Below are 20,040 nucleotides of genomic sequence, written 5' to 3'. Positions count from 1 at the left end.
CCACTCAATACGAAGGCAAATACGCGGAGGCCACACACCCTCGCCGGTTCGACTTTTGGATTTTCCACATTTGCCCGTCCTGCCCACCGTATAGTTTTTGTTATTCACTAAATGTAGCCTTTCTCCCGGTCTTCCCGTTTGTCCTCCCCTAAGCGTATTTGTGACCAGGAGCCGTGGCCGCGGCCGTTGCCACGTCCTGTGGGTGTCGGGAAGCGCGTCCTTAGGGGGGTCTGCTCCGTCCTCGCCCCCCGCCTCGGCGTGGTTGCCTTTCTCATTGTGCAGCCCAGCCGACCGGAACCGTCTTGGGGGAAAGCCTCCCCCCCGGGGCGCCGGCGGGGAAACGGAGGCAGGCGGACGCCGAGGCGGTTGGGCGAGGTCGCCGAGGCGCAGGGGGAGCGCCAGGAAGTGGCTGCCGAGCCCGGGCGGTCGGGCTCCGCGTCCCGCCTTCGCCCTGAAGGAGGTCGGTGACCTTTCGCCTTCGGGTGTCTCAGTGCCCATGGGGTTCGTCACGAAGGTTTTGTCTAGTGAAAGTGTCTTGGGAAAAAAACACACCTTTAGTCAGGGAGATTACAAAGAGGTGCTAAGCTTTCTGGCTATTTGAGACCTTTTTTTTTTTTTTTTCCTTCCTTTTCTGGGTGGGGAAGATGTCATTTCAGATGTCCAGCCCCCATTCCGAATTGTGCCACTGTCAGCATCTGCGAGGGGGACGGCGCAGGGGCCGAGAGCAGCCTGGGGTTGTCTGGCGCTCAGGCCGAAGTTGTGTCGGGAGATGGGGGCTGTTGTTTTTCAGGGTTTTAGATTCTGGGTTGTCACACACAGAAATCCCTGCTCGGGCAGGAGCAAAATCTTGTCATATTTCAGAGATGAATCTCAGATCCCTTAAGCCCCATGTGTATGTTCGCGTGGGTCATGCGTGATGAAGGTGCATGGCCGGGGTCGCTCAGCGCCGGGGATGGAAGGTTTATTCCGGATCCTGATCTCAAGGTCACCCGAATTGATTTGCGTTTCAGACAGCCTAGCATCTTCAGCTTGACCATTTGAGGTTTTTATTAACCGTAGTCTGGACGTTGATGCAAAACTGATTTGAGAAGGGCTTTAAATTCGGTGTTTTGTTGCAAATATGTTATGCCTGGCCTCTTGGGTTGGAAGTTGCTTCCAAAGCATGTTGTACAGACCATTATTTTAGCACTTTTCATGGTTTCAGATGAACTGGCTGTTTATGTGGTCTTTTTGATGGCAGAAATCGGGGCTTGGTTTTCGTATATGGGTCATGTGTATCCTGCAGGCATTTTGTGGTGTGTCTGTCTATCAGTGTCTGGCAAATAAAGTGTTCAGTGGCTCTATGGTCGTAAATGAATATAGGTGATTTAGAGACGGTTCGCTTCTTAGAACCAAAGTTATTGTGCTGTGTGACAGTCACAGACCTAGGTGCTGGCAGTAGAGCCTTGAACCAGACCAAAATCCTCTAGAGCAGTGGTTCTCAACCTTCCCAATGCCGCGACCCTTTAATACAGTTCCCCATGTTGTGGTGACCCCCAATTTCATTGTTACAAATTGAACATAAAGCATAGTGATTAATCACAAAAACAATATGTAATTATATATGTGTTTTCCGATGGTCTTAGGCGACCCCTGTGAAAGGGTCGTTCGATCCCCAGAGGGGTCGCGACCCACAGGTTGAGAACCGCTGCTTTAGAGCATCCATACTAATTAAGATCTGAATTTTGAATTAAACTAGCCACATCAAATGAGTGGGAAGTGACTTATACAAGGTCGCTGAGTAATTGGCAGAGTCTGGATTTGCCTCCCATATGTCAGAAGCATCTTTCCATTTTGCCTCTCCTGTTAAAGTATTTGCAGTCTAGTCTTCACCAGTGGGGGATTGCATATCTAGATAGAGTACCTCTAGCAGCGGTTCTAAACCTGTGGGTCGCGACCCCTGAAAATACATCCTGCATATCAGATATTTACATTACGATTCATAACAGCAAAATTACAGTTATGAAGTAGCAACGAAAATAATTTTATGGTTGGGGGTCACCACAACATGAGGAACTGTATTAAAGGGTCGCGGTATTAGGAAGGTTGAGAACCACTGCTAGAGAAATACATTTGTTCTTGTAAAAAAAAAAAAATTGTTTCTATTTTTGCAAGTAGTCTTCTGTTTTCCAAAAAGGTTGAAAGTGGTAGGAATGCAAATAACCTGCAACAGACAAAATTTATTTGGGGATCCAAATGCTATTCATCCCTTTATGTTGAGGACTGTTAAGATAACTTTTAGAGTCATGTTTGTATAGATCAGTGGTTCTCAACCTTCTGGCCCTTTAAATACAGTTCCTCATGTTGTGACCCAACCATAAAATTATTTTTGTTGCTATTTCATAACTGTAATGTTGCTACTGTTATGAATCGTAATGTAAATATCTGATATGCAGGATGTATTTTCATTGTTACAAATTGAACATAATTAAAGCATAGTGATTAATCACAAAACAATATGTAATTATATATGTGTTTTCTGATGGCCTTAGGCGACCCCTGTGAAAGGGTCGTTCGACCCCCAAAGGGGTTGCGACCCACAGGTTGAGAACCGCTGGTATAGATCCTTTACCCAGGGCCTTAGATTACCTATTAATACCTTATGACAAGGTACTTTCAGTCTAAATTTCCTTAGTTGTAAAACAAGAATAAGACTACACTGGTGTTACCACTAACTAGTACAGCCGTGGGCAAACTACGGCCCGTTTGAAATGAATAAAACTAAAAAAAAAAAAAAAGACCATACCCTTTTATGTAATGATGTTTACTTTGAATTTATATTAGTTCACACAAACACTCCATCCATGCTTTTGTTCGGGCCCTCCGGTCCAGTTTAAGAACCCATTGTGGCTCTCGAGTCAAAAAGTTTGCCCACCCCTGAACTAGTACCTTAAACACGTTATTTTTTTCTGTGACATAGTTTCCTCTGTAAAAATGGTGCCAAACTTACCTCAGTGTATTGCTGTGAGGATAAAAAGAGTTGGTGCAAGTAATGTCCATGTAATCGTTCTTGGCATATAGGAAATACCCAGTATTCACTGTCATTATTAAAACAATTTTTCTTTCTTTTTTAAAATATATTTTTATTGATTTCAGAGAGGAAGGGAGAGGGAGAGAGAGATAGAAATATCAATGATGAAAGAGAATCATTGATTGGCTGCCTCTGCATGCCCCCCACTGGGGATCAAGCCCACAACCCGGGCTTGTGCCCTTGACCAGAATTGAACCCAGGACCTTTTGGTCCACATGCTGACGCTCTATCCACTGAGCCAGACCAGCCAGGGCTTCTTTTTTTACAACTGTATTTTTATTAACACTATTGAAGATGTCCCCATTCCCTTCCCTCCTTGCCCATCTCTACCCAGTCCCCACCCCCCTCCCCCCTTCTCTCTGGCCATCAAAACAATAACATTTGAGCACCCACCATCCTCTACACTGGAAAGCTGCAGTATACTAAGGGAAAACTACATATTAGTGGGTATAATACAAAAGTAAGCAAGTGAGAGGTTTCTTAGCATTTATCATGATTTAAAACTCAAATTGGGCCCTAACCGGTTTGGCTCAGTGGATAGAGTGTCAGCCTGTGGACTCAAGGGTCCCAGGTTTGATTCCGGTCAAGGGCATGTACCTTGGTTGCGGGCATATCCCCAGTAAGAGGTGTGCAGGAGGCAGCTGATTGATGTTTCTCTCTCATCGATGTTTCTAACTCTCTTTCCCTCTCCCTTCCTCTCTGTAAAAAATTAATAAAATATATTTTAAAAAAAAACTCAAATTGGGCCCAGCCAGTGTGGCTTTGTGGTTCAGTGTCGACCTATAAACCAAATGAACCAGGAGGTCACGGTTCCATTTCTGGTCTGGTCACATGCAACACGGGCTACGGGCTTGATCCCCGGTAAGGGGAGTGTAGAAGGCTGCCAATCGATGATTCTTATCATTGATGTTTCTATCTCTCTCTCCCTCTTCGTTCCTCTCTGAAATCAATAAAAAATATTTTAAGAAAACTCAAATTGTGTAATGAGACAGAGAGGGTCTGGGAGAGGCTGAGGGTTGGGAAGGAGTTTGAGGAACTAAGACTGATAGGAAGGAGCCAGTTATATAATGATCTGGGGAAAAGCATTCCAGGCAGAGGGAGCAATAAGTGCAGAGGCTTCAAGGTAAATGAACTTGAAGTATTTGACCAAAAAAGAAGGCTGGAGCCCGGTTTGGCTCAGTGGGTAGGGCGTAGGTCTGCAAACTGAAGGGTCCTGGGTTCTATTCTGGTCAAGGGCATGTACCTCAGTTGCAAGCTCCCATCCCTGGTCGGGGTGCATGCGGGAGGCAACCAATCAATGTCTCTCTCTCTCACATTGATGTTTCTCTTTCTATCTCTCCCTCTCCCTTCTACTCTCTCTAAAAATCAATGGGAAAATTCTCAGGTGAGCATAAAAAAACAATAAAAAAAGGCTGGAGTCTATAGACAGGTCAACAAGAGGCAGGTTATGTAGAGCCTGATAATAATTATAGTAATAGTAGCTACACTATCTACACTAATAAAATACAAACATGCAAATTGACCATACCTTCGCTATGCCTTAACCCACTCCCACCAGCCAAATCAGAGCGACTGCATGCAAATTAACCCAACCAAGATGGCGTCCGGCAGCCACGGAGCTGAAGTGAGCAGGAGGCTTGGTTGCTCCAGTGATGGAGGAAGCCAAGCTTACCTGCCGGCTCTGAGCTCCACTCAAAACAACAAAGTGTTAATTATAGAAGCTAAATAAACCCCAGATACCTGCTTTCAGCTGGCCATGGCCATGGAGCTGGAGCGAGCAGGAGGCTTTCCTCCCGCCTGCCCTGCCGGCTCTGAGCTCCTCAATTATAGAAGGTAAATAAATCCCAGAATAAAAAAAAAAAAAAGGAGAGGCTGGGGGCTTGGCCAGCCTGAAAACGGCCCTCAGCCCCTCAACCAGACTGGCCAGGCACCCCAGTGAGGACCCCCCACCCTAAAGGGGGTGTGGCCAGCCTGAAAACAGCCATCAGCCCCTCACCCAGGCTGGCCAAACCTCCATGGGGTGAGGGTCCCCACTGCGGGGGGCTTGACCAGCATGCAAACACCCATCAGCTCGTCACCCAAGCTGGCCAGGCACCCCAGTGGGGACCCCCACCCTGAAGGGGGTGTGACCAGCTGCAAACAGCCATCAGTCCCTCACCCAGGCTGGCCAGGCACCCCAGTGGGGACCCCCACCCTGAAGGGGGTGTGACCAGCCTGCAAACACCCATCAGCCCCTCACCCAGGCTGGCCAGGCACCCCAGCGGGACCCCCACCCTGATCCGGGACACCCTTCAGGACAAACCAGCCGGCCCCCTGTCCTATATAATAAAAGGGTAATATGCAAACTGACCCTAACAGCAGAAAGACTGGGAATGACTGGTCACTATGACACACACTGACCACCAGGGGGCAGACGCTTAATGCAGGAGCTGCCCCCTGGTGGTCATTGCACTCCCACAGGGGGAGCTCTGCTCAGCCACAAGCCAGGCTGATGGCTGCCAGTACAGCGGTGGTGGTGGGAGCCTCTCCCACCTCCTCAGCAGCGCTAAGGATGTCCGACTACAGCTTAGGCCTGCTTCCCGCTGGCAAGTGGACATCCCCCGAGGGCTGCCGGGCTGCCAGAGTGATGTCTGACTGCCAGCTTAGGCCCAATTCCCCAGGGAGCAGGCCTAAACCAGCGGGTGGTCATCCCCCAAGGGGTCCCAGACTGCGAGAGGGCACAGGCCAGGCTGAGGGACCCCCCTCCCCCGAGTGCACAAATTTTTGTGCACCGGGCCTCTAGTTACTAATATTAATATCATGAAAACTTACTAGTACTATTACTAGACTGATGTTATAGCAACAGTAATAAAAGCTATATTTGGAGAGCACTAATGTGTTAGGTGCTATTCCACATACTTTCTTAGCTCATTTAATCCTCACTGCAGGTTCTGGTAAGTTGCCTGCGATGAAGCAGTGTGTGTGAAGAGCTCAGCACAGGTACTATACATATCTGGCATCAGAAAATGGCAACTTTAAGATGCTGATGGAGGAAATTATGTGAATTCTGTCACTATTTTAATGGCAGACTTTTGAAAGACATTTAGTCAAATTGACAATGAAGTGCCTTTAAAAAATGTTTTTATTGATTTTTAGAGAGGAAAAGAAAGAGAGAGAGAAAAACATCCATCGGCTGCTTCTTGCATGCCCCCTACTGGCAATTGAGCCTGCAACCCTGGCTGGGAATCCAACTGACAACTTTTTGGTGCACGGATGGATTTCGTTGATCCAACCGAGCCACACCGGCCAGGGCCCAAGTGTCTTTTATAGGTAGAGCATAGTGCAAGGTTTTTTGGGGAATGAAAGTAGTGATAGTTAAAGTGGTTTAGTGTGTATCAAGTACTCTAAATGTTTCACAGGGATTATCTCATTGAACAGGGATATGAGACAGGTTTTATTTTTATTCTCCAGCTCATTTACATCTGAGTATACTCAGACTCAGAAATTATGTAACTAGTTTGACAGCAAAAGGCAGAGCCCTGGTTTGACTTTTTCATCATTCTAGAGCCAAAATGCTTAACTTCAAGCTATAACTAGGAAGTGTGAAATTCCAAAGAAACAAGTACTGTCGTTTTTTTTTTTTAAAGGGAGAGGCAGATTCAAAGGAAATCTAAGATTAAGGTACATTATTAACTCAAGGCTGAAATAGAATATCCTTCCTTGATAGTTAACTTTGTTTCTGCACAAAAGGTTAAGATGTTTCTTCAATAATGGTAGCTATGTGTCTTTTAGGAATACATATAATTTGAGAAAGACTAATTATTCTAATATAATCCATACTCCTCTTTCCAGTCATTGTTTTTAACTTATACTTTGAGATAGGATCATTTGCAAATTTGGTTAAATACAGTTGGTATATGCATTCTGGATGTTTACAATCCTAGTATTCTAGAAGGAAAATTGGTTCTTTATTAGGATTTTTTATGTCAGAATTAACTGTGATATGGAAAATGTAGAAAAACTTCAAAGTGTAATTTTAAGCAGAGAGTTGAAATATAGGAAAGTTGGGAGAGCCTGGTGAGAAGAGACTATAAGAATGATTATCTTTATATATACATAAAGAATATAATTGTTGCCATAACCGGTTTGGCTCAGTGGATAGAGCGTCGGCCTGCGGACTGAAAGGTCCCAGGTTCGATTCCGGTCAAGGGCATGTACCTTGGTTGCGGGCACATCCCCAATAGGAGGTGTGCAGGAGGCAGCTGATCGATGTTTCTCTCTCATCGATGTTTCTATCTCTCTCTCTCTCTCCCTTCCTCTCTGTAAAATCAATAAAATATATTTAAAAAAAAAAAGAATATAATTGTTGCCCTAGCTGGTTTGGCTCAGTGGATACAGCGCCGGCCTGGGGACGGACCAAAGGGTCGATTCTGGTCAAGAGCACATATTTGGTTGCAGGCTCCTCCCGGGCCTGGGCCCTGGACAGGACTCGTGCAGGAAGCAACCAATCAATGTGCTTCTTTCACATCAGTGTTTCTGTCTTTCCCTCTCTCCTCTCTACTCTCCCTAAAAATCAATGGAAAAATATCTTCCGGTGAGAATTAAAAAAAAAAAGAAAGAAAGAAAAACACACAAAAACAACCCAGTGTAATTGTTAATTTTTTCTTGAGCACAGAAATGTACATTTCATTAATCATGGAGAGATTTATAGTAACTACTGGGAAGACTGATAGGTAGGTACTCAATTGACTATGGCAAATTATAGCAAACATGCTAATTTTACATGATAAAAGCCTAATATGCTAAGTGTCCGGTCCACCGGTCAGCTATTCAACCAATCAAAGTGTAATATGCTAATGATATGCTAAGGCCAGTTAACTGCTCGCTATGATGTGCACTGACCACCAGGGGGCAGATGCTCTGACCAGTAGGTTACCTTGCTGCTGGGGACTGGCTGATCGGGACTGAGCGAGATGGGCGGGACACACCCTGTAGCCCTCCTGCAATCCCTCCCCGGCCCCAGTTGTGCACCAGTGGGGTTCCTCAGCCTGGCCTGCACCCTCTCTCAATCTGGGACCCCTCAGGGATGTCGGAGAGCCTGTTTCAGCTCAATCCCGCAGGCCAGGCCTAGGGACCCCACTGGTGCACGAATTCGTGCACCGGGCCTCTAGTAATGTTTATAAGATTCTACATACCCTATTGTGAGGTAGTGTAGGTACAATATCACCTAGGTAGGTATTCATTGGTTCATTCAACAAATATTTATTTAGGCCTACTATGTGCAGACCTAACTATGTATAGGGGATGTAAGGATGAACAGGACAGAATTTCTACTCTAAAGGAGCTTAGTATATATACAGTGTCGGGTAGTGTTTAAGAGATATTTGCCTGTGTTTGAATCCTGGCTTTTCCACTCAACCAGCTGTGTGGCCTTGGACAAATTATTTGACTTCAACTTGCTTTAGTGTCCTCATGTATAAAATGAGGTTGATAGTATCTATATATATAAAAGCCCAAGCGACATTTACGACCAGTTGACCAAACGATCGGTCGACCGATCACTATGACACGCACTGACCACCAGGGGGCAGATGCTCAACGCAGGAGCTGCCCCCTGGTAGTCAGTGCACTCCCACAGGGGGAGCGCCGCTGAGCCAGAGCTGCCGTGGGCTCACAGCTGGCAAGCACAGCAGTGGTGGCGGGAGCCTCTCCTGCCTGCAGTGGTAAGGAGTGAGGGGTCCCGGACTGCGAGAGCCCTGGACTGCGAGAGGGATGTCTGACTGCTGGCTTAGGTCCCATCTCCAGGGTCATTGGGCCTAAGCCAGCAGGCGGACATCCCCCGAGGGGTCCTGGACTGTGAGAGGGCACAGGCCGGGCTGAGGGGACCCCCCCCCCCAAGTGCACGAATCTTGTGCACCAGGCCTCTAGTATATCTCATAGGGTTGTTAACGATGATTAAAGGACTTAAAAAGAGCTTAGAGCACTGCCTGACACATAGTAATTACTTTTAAGAGTGAATAATTTTTATTTTTTTAAAAAGCACTTGTGAGAGGGAGATAGATAATAACATGTAATACTATGTATCTGCTGAAATACCATAGAGAAAATAAACCAGGGTGTTTTAGCTAGAGATTGAAGGGTGGGGTAGGGTGCAGTGTTGAGAAAGGCTTTCCGTTTAGGTAGAGAATGCTAGTAATCTCGTAAGCCTGCTACCCTCCGCCCCTGTATGGAGGTACAAAAAAACTTTGTATTTGGAAGTAATTTCAAACTTACCAAAGTTGCAAAAAATAAAGATAGTACACTTGGTATTAGTATTTTACCTCTTCTGCTTTATTATTTGCCCACATGCATGCTCTGTTACTCTGAACTTTTTGAGGGTAAGATACATGTACCATAGCCCTTTGCTTTTAAGTACTTAAGTATGCATTTTCTAAGAATAGAGATACTTTGCCTAAATACAGTTACCAACTTCATAAATTTACAGTGATACAATATTTTAATCTGTTGTTCGTATTCTAGTGTTGTTCATTAATCCAGTGTTTTTTATAGCATTTCTTCCCTTTAGGATAGGATTTGGTTTAGAATTAGTGTTGTGTTGTCATGTCTCTCTAGCTCCTTTAATGTAATACATTTCCACAGCCTGCCTTTGTCTTTTATGTATAATATCCACATTTCTGAAGAATATATCCTCTGCTTCCCCCTTTTAAATAGAACATTCCATTTTTTTCTGTTTGTCTACTATTTCATCATTATTAATTTGAGAATATACATTCTTGCCTGAAATAGGTGATGTGTTCCTCTCAGTCACATGATGTCCATCTGTCCTTTTTCGATGATATTAATTAGATTCACTGGTCAAGATGTTGCACAATTTCCCTATTACATAGTGTTTGTTTCATCTCCCCTTGCAATCATAAGTAGCATGTGAGGAGACATTTTAAGATCATCTGGATATCCTCTTCATCCAGCTTTCCTCCTAGATTTGGTGTCCATGGATCATTCTTACTGATGCACTTTTACTGTGATAGTTGCAAAATTATGCCTTTCCAACGCCACTTGCTCTTAAGGGCCTATTGAATTCGATGTAATTAGAGATCAGTAACTACATTTTTGTAATTTTGAGAAAGAAAAACTAATTCATTGTTTTTCCCACAGGATGGCTCAACAGCAGGCCTTAAGGTTTCGAGGCCCAGCTCCCCCACCAAATGCAGTGATGCGAGGCCCACCACCTCTCATGCGACCTCCTCCACCTTTTGGTATGATGCGAGGCCCTCCTCCACCACCTCGGCCCCCCTTTGGACGTCCTCCTTTTGATCCTAATATGCCACCAATGCCTCCTCCAGGAGGGATTCCTCCACCTATGGGCCCTCCACACCTTCAGGTAAAGAATATCGAAGTTATCATTCCTTCATTGTTGTTAATATTAATATTGTATGTCAGTTTTGCCTTAAAAACTGTGTTCTTAGTTTCACTTTATAGGAAAATATAATCCATATATTAATTTGTTGTTCCAAAAGCAGTGGGAATTTAGATAGAATTTAGATAGAAAAATATACTTCATAGGAAACAGGATTAAATAGAGTATTTCTTACCTGCCTTTATTTCTGAGAATTGTCTTTAGTAACCCATCTTCTTTATGGGAAATGAAGTTTGAATTTTAAAGGTATAATTGTTTTAGTTATTGCTATTTATTTTTTAATATTTTATTCTTAAAATATATTTTTATTGATTTTAGAGAAAGGGAGAGAGAGAACAACATCAATGATGAGAGAGAATTATTGATTGGCTGTCTCGTGCACACCCCCTACTGGGGATCGAGTCTACAATCCTGGGCATGTGCCCTGACCAGAACCATGACTGCCTGGTTCATAGGTCAATGCTCAACGAATGATACATTTTATCATTAAGTATATACAGTGGGGCCTTGACTTACGAGTGTCCCGACTAACGAGTTTTTCGAGATATGAGCTGTCTCTCGGCCGATTTTTTGCTTGAGTTGTGAGCTAAAATTCGGGTTACAAGCCAGCTTCAGATACCCCACCGCTAGTTGGCGCAGCGAACGTCACAGTGAACGCCACAACATCAGCCCAGCATCAAGTGTCTCACTCGTTCACTTTAAGATTTGACATACGAGTAATTTGAGTTACGAGCTCCATCACGGAATGAATTAAACTCATAAGTCAAGGCCCCACTGTATACATACATAATGTATATATATTCTGAGCAATTCTTGCCACAAATGAAGCCTAGGATAGAATCTAGAACAAAGCATTTTATAAGCACATTGTTTGAATATTTTTCTTCCCTGGGGGCCAAGGGGGTTATTTTATAATTTTAGAAATAGAATTGTGGGATTTCTTTAAATAAAAATTTTTCTGGTATTTTAACATGAGGCACAGATCCCTCTCTAGTATATATAGACTCAATTACTGTCTGAAGTGAGGTCACGAAGGTGGCCTCTCTCAAACGTCTACTTTTGAGGTTGTGCTGTTTTTGTTTGGGTATGTATCTCTGTATCTCTGTTTTTCTTTGTTTATCCAGCCTATACTGTTCCGAAACCAAATAAATATAGTGGTATCATCTATTTTCCATTAGTTTAGATAATCAAGAATGAACTCATTAAAAATAACAAAAGATAACAAAGTACTACGGGAGTGATGTTCACTCTATTTAGATAGGGTCATATTTATGGAAGAGACACAGGTTTTAATATTTAATAATTTTATTGCCTTCCTAGTAATGAATAGTCCCTACCCCCTTAAACAAATTGTTAAAAAGTTTTATATTTTCTCTGAGATTAGAATAAGAAATAGATTTTTTACTGTCTCTGGTATAACTTGTTACATATGAATTTATTCTAATTTGGGCCTTTAAGAGTTAAACCTACTTGCAGAATATTATAAAATGTAATGGACTGATGTAACCCTCTAATGGAAATATATCAGATGTTGTAATGGGATACTTTTCAATGTTGTGATGTTTTCTTGGTCTTGATAGATAATTGTGTGGTTTTACATTAAATCCAAGTGATATGCAGTTAATGTGCTTTGGGGTGGATATTTTATAGAATGTGGGTCTGTGTGCTGATGCTTGAAAGACACTAAACTGAATTTGTTTAAAAAAAATCTGAAGTATGGGAAAGAAAATGAAGTACAGTTTCACATTATTAGCATGGTGTTAGTTCCATTATCTAGATTAAGATGCTTTGGATAACAGAAATTTATTGTTACTTGTATATTAAAGAGGATATCTTTGAATCCCCATTCAAAATCTGTTGTTAAAATGTTACACCACTTGTCTGCTTTAGTAAGGTTAGTAGTTACAGTTGAATTGTGTGGCTCAGAATCTTAATGTTGTGTCAATAATCATTGAAGAATGATAGTGAAGGAATTATCAGAGATAGGATTGAATTAGTAATAGTTCTAGGAAATAAAAAAAAAATTGTAACATATACCATTTAAATTCTTATTTTCCACTAAAAGTAAAATGGATAATTTTACTATATCTTTTAAACTTAACTGATCTTCATGCCATTGGTGAGCTACTTATTGTTACTATTATTTGAAAAATAGAAAATTATGAATATTTTTCTAGCTAATATTTTTTTCTTGTAGGAAAAAGGATTAGCTATATTCAATTTTTCTCTTTTAGTTGTTGCTATGTTATTTGTAAACTAACGTTTCTCCTTTGCTTGGTTCTTATTGTAAGTGAGAGGTGGAAGCATTGGTGTGCCTGGTATTAAAAAAGATACAAAAGTCGCTTATTTTCTTCTGAAGGTAATCTAGTACCTAGTGTGTGAAATATGCAGTTGAAGTATAAATAATAAAATGAAGTTCGCCCATAATGCTATTACCCAGAGATAACTACTATATGTTGATGTATTTCTTTCCAATCTGTTTTGTTCCAGAGAAACTTTGCTTATGCATCCTAGATGAGTGTTTTTGAATGGACTGTAAAGCTACTTTGGTTGCTCTTATAATACTTTCCTTTGGGGTAGAATTTAGTAATAATTTGAAAGGAAAAAAGATAAATACAAGTGACCATTACTGTTCTTGCGAATTAACAGAGACCGCCTTTCATGCCTCCACCTATGGGAACCATGCCTCCTCCTCCGGGTATGATGTTTCCACCAGGAATGCCTCCTGTGTCTGCCCCTGGTACTCCAGCACTGCCTCCTACTGAGGAGATATGGGTTGAAAATAAAACGCCAGATGGAAAGGTAAATTAGAAAATATATTTAGGTTGTTAACTCCTTAGTGACAGAAGAGTAAAACTTAAAGAGTTCTGGCAGATTGAGATCAATGACAATATTCTTGCCAATTAAGAATGAACCTGGGGTAAGCAGGGCGTGGGGTGGGACTTGATGAAAGGCTTAGTGGATTGGACTTCCACACAGACTAGAATGCTTACATCTGTTTACCTGTGATTCTGGAAGCTTGTATTTTAAATATGTATTATGGGTCCTCAAAACAACTCTAAGGTTTAGTATTCACTAGGAGGACTCACAGGACTCAGCATGTAGTTGTACCCACAGCTAAGACTAATTGCAGTGAAGGATACAAAGCAAAACCAGCAAAGAGAAAAAGGTAATGGGACGGAGTCTATAGGAAATGAACCACAAGCTTCCAAGAGTCCACTCTTTGGGAGCACACAGAGTATGTATAATTTCTCCAGCATGGAATTGTGACAACATACGTGAAGGGTTGTCTACCAGAGAAGCTCATTTGAGCTGGGGAGTCAAGGGATTTCATTGGGGACTGGCATCCTTTGCCTAGCACATAACAAAATTCCAGACTTTCAGAGGGAAAGCAGACATTTAGCATGAACTGCATTTTTGTGTAAACAATTTAGGCACAGTGAGCTGCTGTTCTTACCAGTTAGGGAGTGGTGGTAACCCTCCCCAAATCCAAGTTCCCAGATGCCAGCCAAGGGTCAACTTTGCAGGGCTTTGTAAGGATAGCAGTGTTAGCTGCACAAAAATAATATACGTGTTAAAAATATAGTATGCTCATTATAGAAAATTTCCCCCAATAACTTAATTTTAAGGCAAAATATAGTTGCATTATCGGTTTTTAATGACAGTTGACAGATTCTGTGATACCAGTGATTTTGCTTCCTCTGCAGGTTTATTATTATAATGCTCGGACACGTGAATCTGCCTGGAGCAAGCCAGATGGAGTTAAGGTTATTCAGCAGTCAGAACTGACACCTATGCTTGCAGCCCAGGCACAGGTTCAGGCCCAGGCCCAGGCCCAGGCCCAGGCCCAAGCCCAAGCCCAAGCCCAGGCCCAGGCGCAGGCTCAGGCCCAGGCGCAGGCTCAGGCGCAGGCACAGGCACAAGCCCAGGCTCAGGCCCAGGCCCAGGCTCAGGCTCAAGCACAGGCCCAGGCCCAGGCCCAGGCCCAGGCGCAAGCACAGGCACAGGCACAAGCCCAGGCCCAGGCACAAGTGCAAGCACAAGCAGTAGGAGCTTCCACACCTACAACCAGTAGCCCAGCACCTGCAGTATCCACTTCAACATCATCATCCACCCCATCCTCTACCACTTCTACCACGACAACTGCCTCTTCGGTTTCGCAGACAGTATCAAGTGAGTACCAGTCAGCATGTGTTTTTATTTAGCAGCTAGGGAAATGGACAAGTAGGGACTGCATTCCAAAATGATACTAGTGTTTCAGGTATTATCCTTGATGTTATTTAAAAAATATTTTTGACATTAGACTTTTGGTTAAAGAAGAACAGAAATTTACATTAGTAGAAGAAATTTTTTGCCCAGTTGCAATTCATGAAGCTAAACCGGGGAAGTACAGTTAGCTATTCAACTTGGCTAACAGTAATGCTGGGTGCTGTGAGCTTTGCAAAATAAGTGGAAGTCTTGTTCACAGGACTTCACTTTTTCTAATTGAGGAGGCCAGCATAATGCATATAAAATAGTGTGCAAAATTTACAGTGAAAATAGAAGGTGTAACAATTTGAGAAAACGGAGAGACAGGTTGGTGGATTGCATGGGTATTAAGGTTGATCATGAAGGATTTGTGGTAGAATTTGAGTAAGTTCAAAAGTAAGGAGAAGTCTCTTAAGTAGAGAGGAACAGCATAAAGTTCAGGAAATGAGTGTAAGTGTAGTTTGGGGGATTGTTAAGGTACTCTTTTGAGGTGGGACGGTTTATATTGGTTAGTAAATTGAATAAGAGTGACATCAGATTATGAGTTTTAAGAACCAGGCAAATGGGTGAGTCAGGCAGGTAATAGGGAGCCTGTAGAAATGAAGTGTTCTAGGAGATTTTTCTGATGCTCATTTTTTGGATAGTGTTGAAGTTGGAAACTTACTAGGAACTTTTCAGTACTCATTTAGAGGTGAATAGACCCTATAACGGGACATAGGCAGATGAAATGAGGAGTTGAAAAAGAAGTGGTCAAAAGGGTAAGAGAATTTTCAGGTATAAAGTTACAGAGGCCCAAAGGTTAGATATTTTCTAAAATATGAGAGGTGCTTAATAGCAGTTTTTAGGGATAAAGAAAGAATAATATATTAGTATGCTTAAAAGATTGCCATTAATATTTATACCACTACTTTTTATTTGTTGCTACTTATTCTGCAAGCTGAGATTGAGCCTCAGAATATTTAAATAATGATTTTATTGTTTTGATTATTTATGGTACTGTTATGAAAATACATGTCTCCACAAGGTTATTACAATTTGGATTATTTTGCTACATGGATAATAGAGATGAAAATAAGAAAATAAAAAATGTCCCTTTCCCCAATATTTTAGGGACTTGGGAATTATTAGTATATAGTACATTGTAAGGAATATGTATATGAGATAAATTTAATAATAGATTTAAATTTGACTTTATTTTATTGATACAAGAAATAACCTATAAGAATAAGGTACGTGTAATGTGGAGGCAGTTTTTTAAAGGCCCTACTTGATAATTTTTAGACAAAAATATACTTAATAGGAAGATAAATTCTAATATGGAAGTATAACAGTGAATTCTTATATGGAAGTTAACAGCTAGCTGTTTGAGGGTCTTTGCCGTTCTATGGGCTAGTGCTTCTAAAACCTATGTGGCAGGGCAGAAAACTGCCAGCTTTTATGGGGTACCTGTGGTGGTAATGGGCGAGGGGGATTAATAAAAGCAGTGTGGTTCTATGTGGAGGCTCTGCTGTTTTGTTTTCTGCCTTAGGAAGGAGAACTACTTTGTTCTAAGGAAAGGGGGTAGCCAAATACTTTATCCTACGTACATTCCATTTCTATATCAGGGTGGTCTTCAGGCCCATAGCTATCTTGTGATTATCAACTATTCTTGTTAGAACACTCCAATTTGTCATTTTTTGCACTCCCCTTCAGTTATTGGGAGGCCTTTATTCTAAGGACAGAATAGCAAAATCACGTTCTTTTTACTGCCTTTAAACATCAATTTTGATGTCTTTCTGAGTATTCCTGATGTCTTTTTATTTTACTTGATTCGTTGTGATGAAGTATTGTCATGCTACAGTATTAAAATTTCTCCATCTGTTGTTGCAGTCACTTACCTTTTCTAGTTGAGATCTGAGGCTGGATTAATAATATATTTTGAGACCTAGTGTTTCAGTTATCTTAGCAGATAGAATTAGTAGGAATTTATCTACTATAAAGTCCTAGCTGCCATTTTCCCAGTTTCCATTTAATTCTTTTATTGTCTTTATCCTTTTTCTCTCATGACTTATTTCCACTAATCAAATCAGAAAATCCTGTATCAGCAAGAGAAATGGGTTGAATTGAATACTTTTTGCCTTCTCCATTGGTGTTCCTTTCCACTTGGAATTTGATGCCTTTATAACATTTTATTTTCTGACTACAGTAATTTGTACAAAACTTTGGTAATTATATCTACATACTATTACCATAATATTTTTTAAAAATGTAATTCTGTGAACTGCAGTATAGACCTGGGCAAATGGAAATAAAAATTAAGATATTTATAATTTGAACTCCAGTTGAGTATAAACTCATTTTATCCTCTGCAAGATTGTGAAAAATGCTGATAAATCCTACTTCTCAGGGAAGTTGGGAAGAATAACTAAATATATTTTCAGCCATTACAATAGATTACAAATGCTAAATGGTATGTGTATGGGACTGGGCAAATGTTGCATGTAATTTGTATTTTTCACAATGTTATAAAATTATATTAATATGATACTGTACCCTAAGGCTAGGTCTATGCTAGACCAACAATTCATTCCTGGGCCCCTGAAGATACTTGTTTGGCCCTGCTGTCTATTTAGCCAAGGTGAGTCCCTTATTAACAAGTATGAAATTGCTCACATCTTCCCAGCCTAAGTGAGTTTTTTCATTATTAGGCGCTGAAAAAAAGTTACTGACCAATTTTGTTGTCAGTTGGAGTACCGGGTGGTTTGTGTTAAACAGTGTGCTTTCCCTTAGAATAAAGTATTAGGAAAGCACTGCTTTATTTTATTTTATTTGATAAATTTATTCTTAGTTCAATATAGGTAGAGTTTGACATTTTTCTTTATAACAAGAGAAAGATGAAATATTTTTTACCAGTGAATCACCACAATGAATTTTTGTTTTGAAATTATATGGGTTATGAATAAATAACAAAAATGTTTTGTAATATTTGAGAACTGAAACTTTAAGAAATATGAATTTTATTTTTAGGTCACAGTTTGATTTTGAATGTAATTACTAGGGATAAAACGTTTTAATTTTGATATTTAAAAATAACATATTAGCCAAACCAAATTATCCTGAATTTCTCATTCTCCTGGTCTCTTATACTGGAAACCTGAGTTTTTTGTTTTTTATTTTCTTTTTTCTTTTGAAATAATTATAGAGAAACCAAAGTTGTTTTTTATTCTATTTGTTTCTATCCAGTCAGTCATTAGTTATTGCATTTCTTTTTCTATCTGTTCTTTTTTGTTTGGACAAAATTCCAGATATATTGAAATTGATTTTCCCACCTTTGTTATTTCTTTTTCTTATGCATCTGCCAGTTAATTCATCAAATGAACATTGATTATTCTTCAAAACAGAAACCTTAATTCAGCCTCCCCACACCCTTTTTAATATTCACGAAATCATACTAATTACATGTGAATACATTCTTGTTAAAAATTCAAAGTCTAAAAGAAGCATATGTAAAAAGTGAAAGGCATACATACACAGATATAATGAGTTAATATATTTTGGTGTATATTTTTATAGATCATTTTTCTACATTTATATAAGTTCTTTCCTTTCCCTACCTAGTAAAGTACATACTTTTGTTCAAGGCCTTCTACTTTGTGCCTCTGGCCTACTTTTCCAGCCATAACTCACTAGTTGTGATGATATGCCTAGTGTTTTACTGGTTGACTGCTTGCCTTCTGTTTTATAAATAGTTCCTGGTTGTTTCCTATTCTTTGCTTTTATTTATTCCCACTACTTATTTTCTCTTTCCACTTTGTCATTTTCCTTGTTGAAATCCTAATCTATCAATGTCTTCCATCACAGCATAACATTTTCTGTACCTCTCTGTTAAAAATGGTCTTTGGGTCTTGATTTACATGCCTATAAATTTATCCCATTTCTCTTTGTATTTTAGTTACTTTTTATATTTCTTTTAACTATTTTCAAGCTTCTTGAAGACAGAGACCTTGTTACAAATTTCTTGCAGTGCATGGAATGGGCCCTTAAATACTGACTGAATGAGTGAGTGATGAATGAATAGAGTAAAATGGTTTATGAAGGAGTGATACATATTTTTGTTTTATCTTTTATCAGCACCCACAACACAAGATCAGACCCCAAGTTCTGCTGTTTCAGTTGCTACGCCTACAGTTAGTGTTTCAACTCCTGCTCCTACAGCCACACCTGTGCAAAACGTTCCCCAGCCGCACCCCCAGACGTTACCTCCTGCTGTCCCTCATTCAGTACCTCAACCAGCAGCAGCAATACCTGCTTTTCCACCAGTAATGGTACCTCCGTTTCGTGTTCCCCTTCCTGGCATGCCAATTCCACTTCCAGGTAAACCAATAGATTATAATAATATTTCCAGCTATGTTTTCATACTGTCAGTTAGTTTGTTCTCATGTGTCTGTTGCATTTGAAATTTGCCTTGAATCTCACCTGTTTGAAACGTTTTTGAACGATTCATGGCTAACTGCAATATTTTTTCTTCAGTTTTGATAAATGTCCTTTTTGTTGTTGTTTACATGTCTTAAAATCAGAGCCACATTTAAAGCTACACTCCATTTTGGATAATGGCCTCAGTGAATTAAAAACAATTATCTTGTGTAAATATGTTCTAAGTGCAGTATTTTTAAGGGATTGAATCTATGAAGTTGAGAGATCATAAGTCATTGATAGGTAACACAAGTTGAGTGATTTATTATATATTGTGCATGATTCTGAGCACTTTACATGTAATTAATTTAATTTTCACAACCATCTTTGAGGTAGGTACACAGAACTCATAAGTGATGGTGTTGGATTTGAGCCTGGGCATTTCAGATCAAAGTACCATGCTCTTAATAACTATGCTATATTGGAATGAAAATGTGAGTCACTTAATTGTAAAAAATTTATCTAAAATAGAAATCAGAAGTTTCCCTTGTAACAATTGTGAAGTAAAGTGTAAAATGCACCATTTAAACATTTAGATAATTATGGTGAATTCATGGTTCTGTGTTGTGTTTTTTTGTCTTAGAGGAAATCGTTACATCTAGAAAAGGAATGAAAAGATTGTGGAGTATAATTCTTCTTGTATGAATTAAGCAGTGATAATGTTGGGCATCCTAATTTGAATGCATTTAATCCTTAATCCGAGGTCTATTTTAATATTATAGTTGAAAACTATGCCGTAGGTCAAGTTCACAGGGCTAATTTGTAGCAAAGATGAATAGAACCTAGGGTTCTTGTATCCCAATTTTTCATTTTTCCCACTATCTATTACCACTTTGTTGTACTAGCTTCTGTGTAAGAATAGGATTGTGATGCA

At 40.5% G+C, this 20,040-nt stretch overlaps 1 protein-coding gene across 5 annotated transcripts in view; it reads left to right on the top strand.

Annotated features, from left to right (window-relative positions):
• Positions 1–20,040, top strand: part of TCERG1 (transcription elongation regulator 1) — a 59,242-nt gene that overhangs the window by 544 nt on the left and 38,658 nt on the right. For all 5 annotated transcript variants that reach the window (XR_002828644.1, XM_006086395.3, XM_006086394.3 and 2 more), the window contains exons 2-5: positions 10,205–10,430; positions 13,116–13,268; positions 14,174–14,639; positions 18,825–19,067. Coding sequence is in view for 4 of the 5 variants with exons in the window: in XM_006086395.3 (XP_006086457.1) it covers positions 10,205–10,430; positions 13,116–13,268; positions 14,174–14,639; positions 18,825–19,067 (1,088 nt within the window). In the remaining variant the exon portion in view is untranslated. The remainder of the gene's footprint in view (positions 1–10,204; positions 10,431–13,115; positions 13,269–14,173; positions 14,640–18,824; positions 19,068–20,040) is intronic.

This window comes from Myotis lucifugus, unplaced genomic scaffold (assembly GCF_000147115.1).
Source record: "Myotis lucifugus unplaced genomic scaffold, Myoluc2.0 scaffold_28, whole genome shotgun sequence".
NCBI lineage: Eukaryota > Metazoa > Chordata > Mammalia > Chiroptera > Vespertilionidae > Myotis > Myotis lucifugus.
The sequence above is the reverse complement of the archived record's forward strand: the minus strand, read 5'-3'. Positions and strand labels throughout refer to the sequence as shown.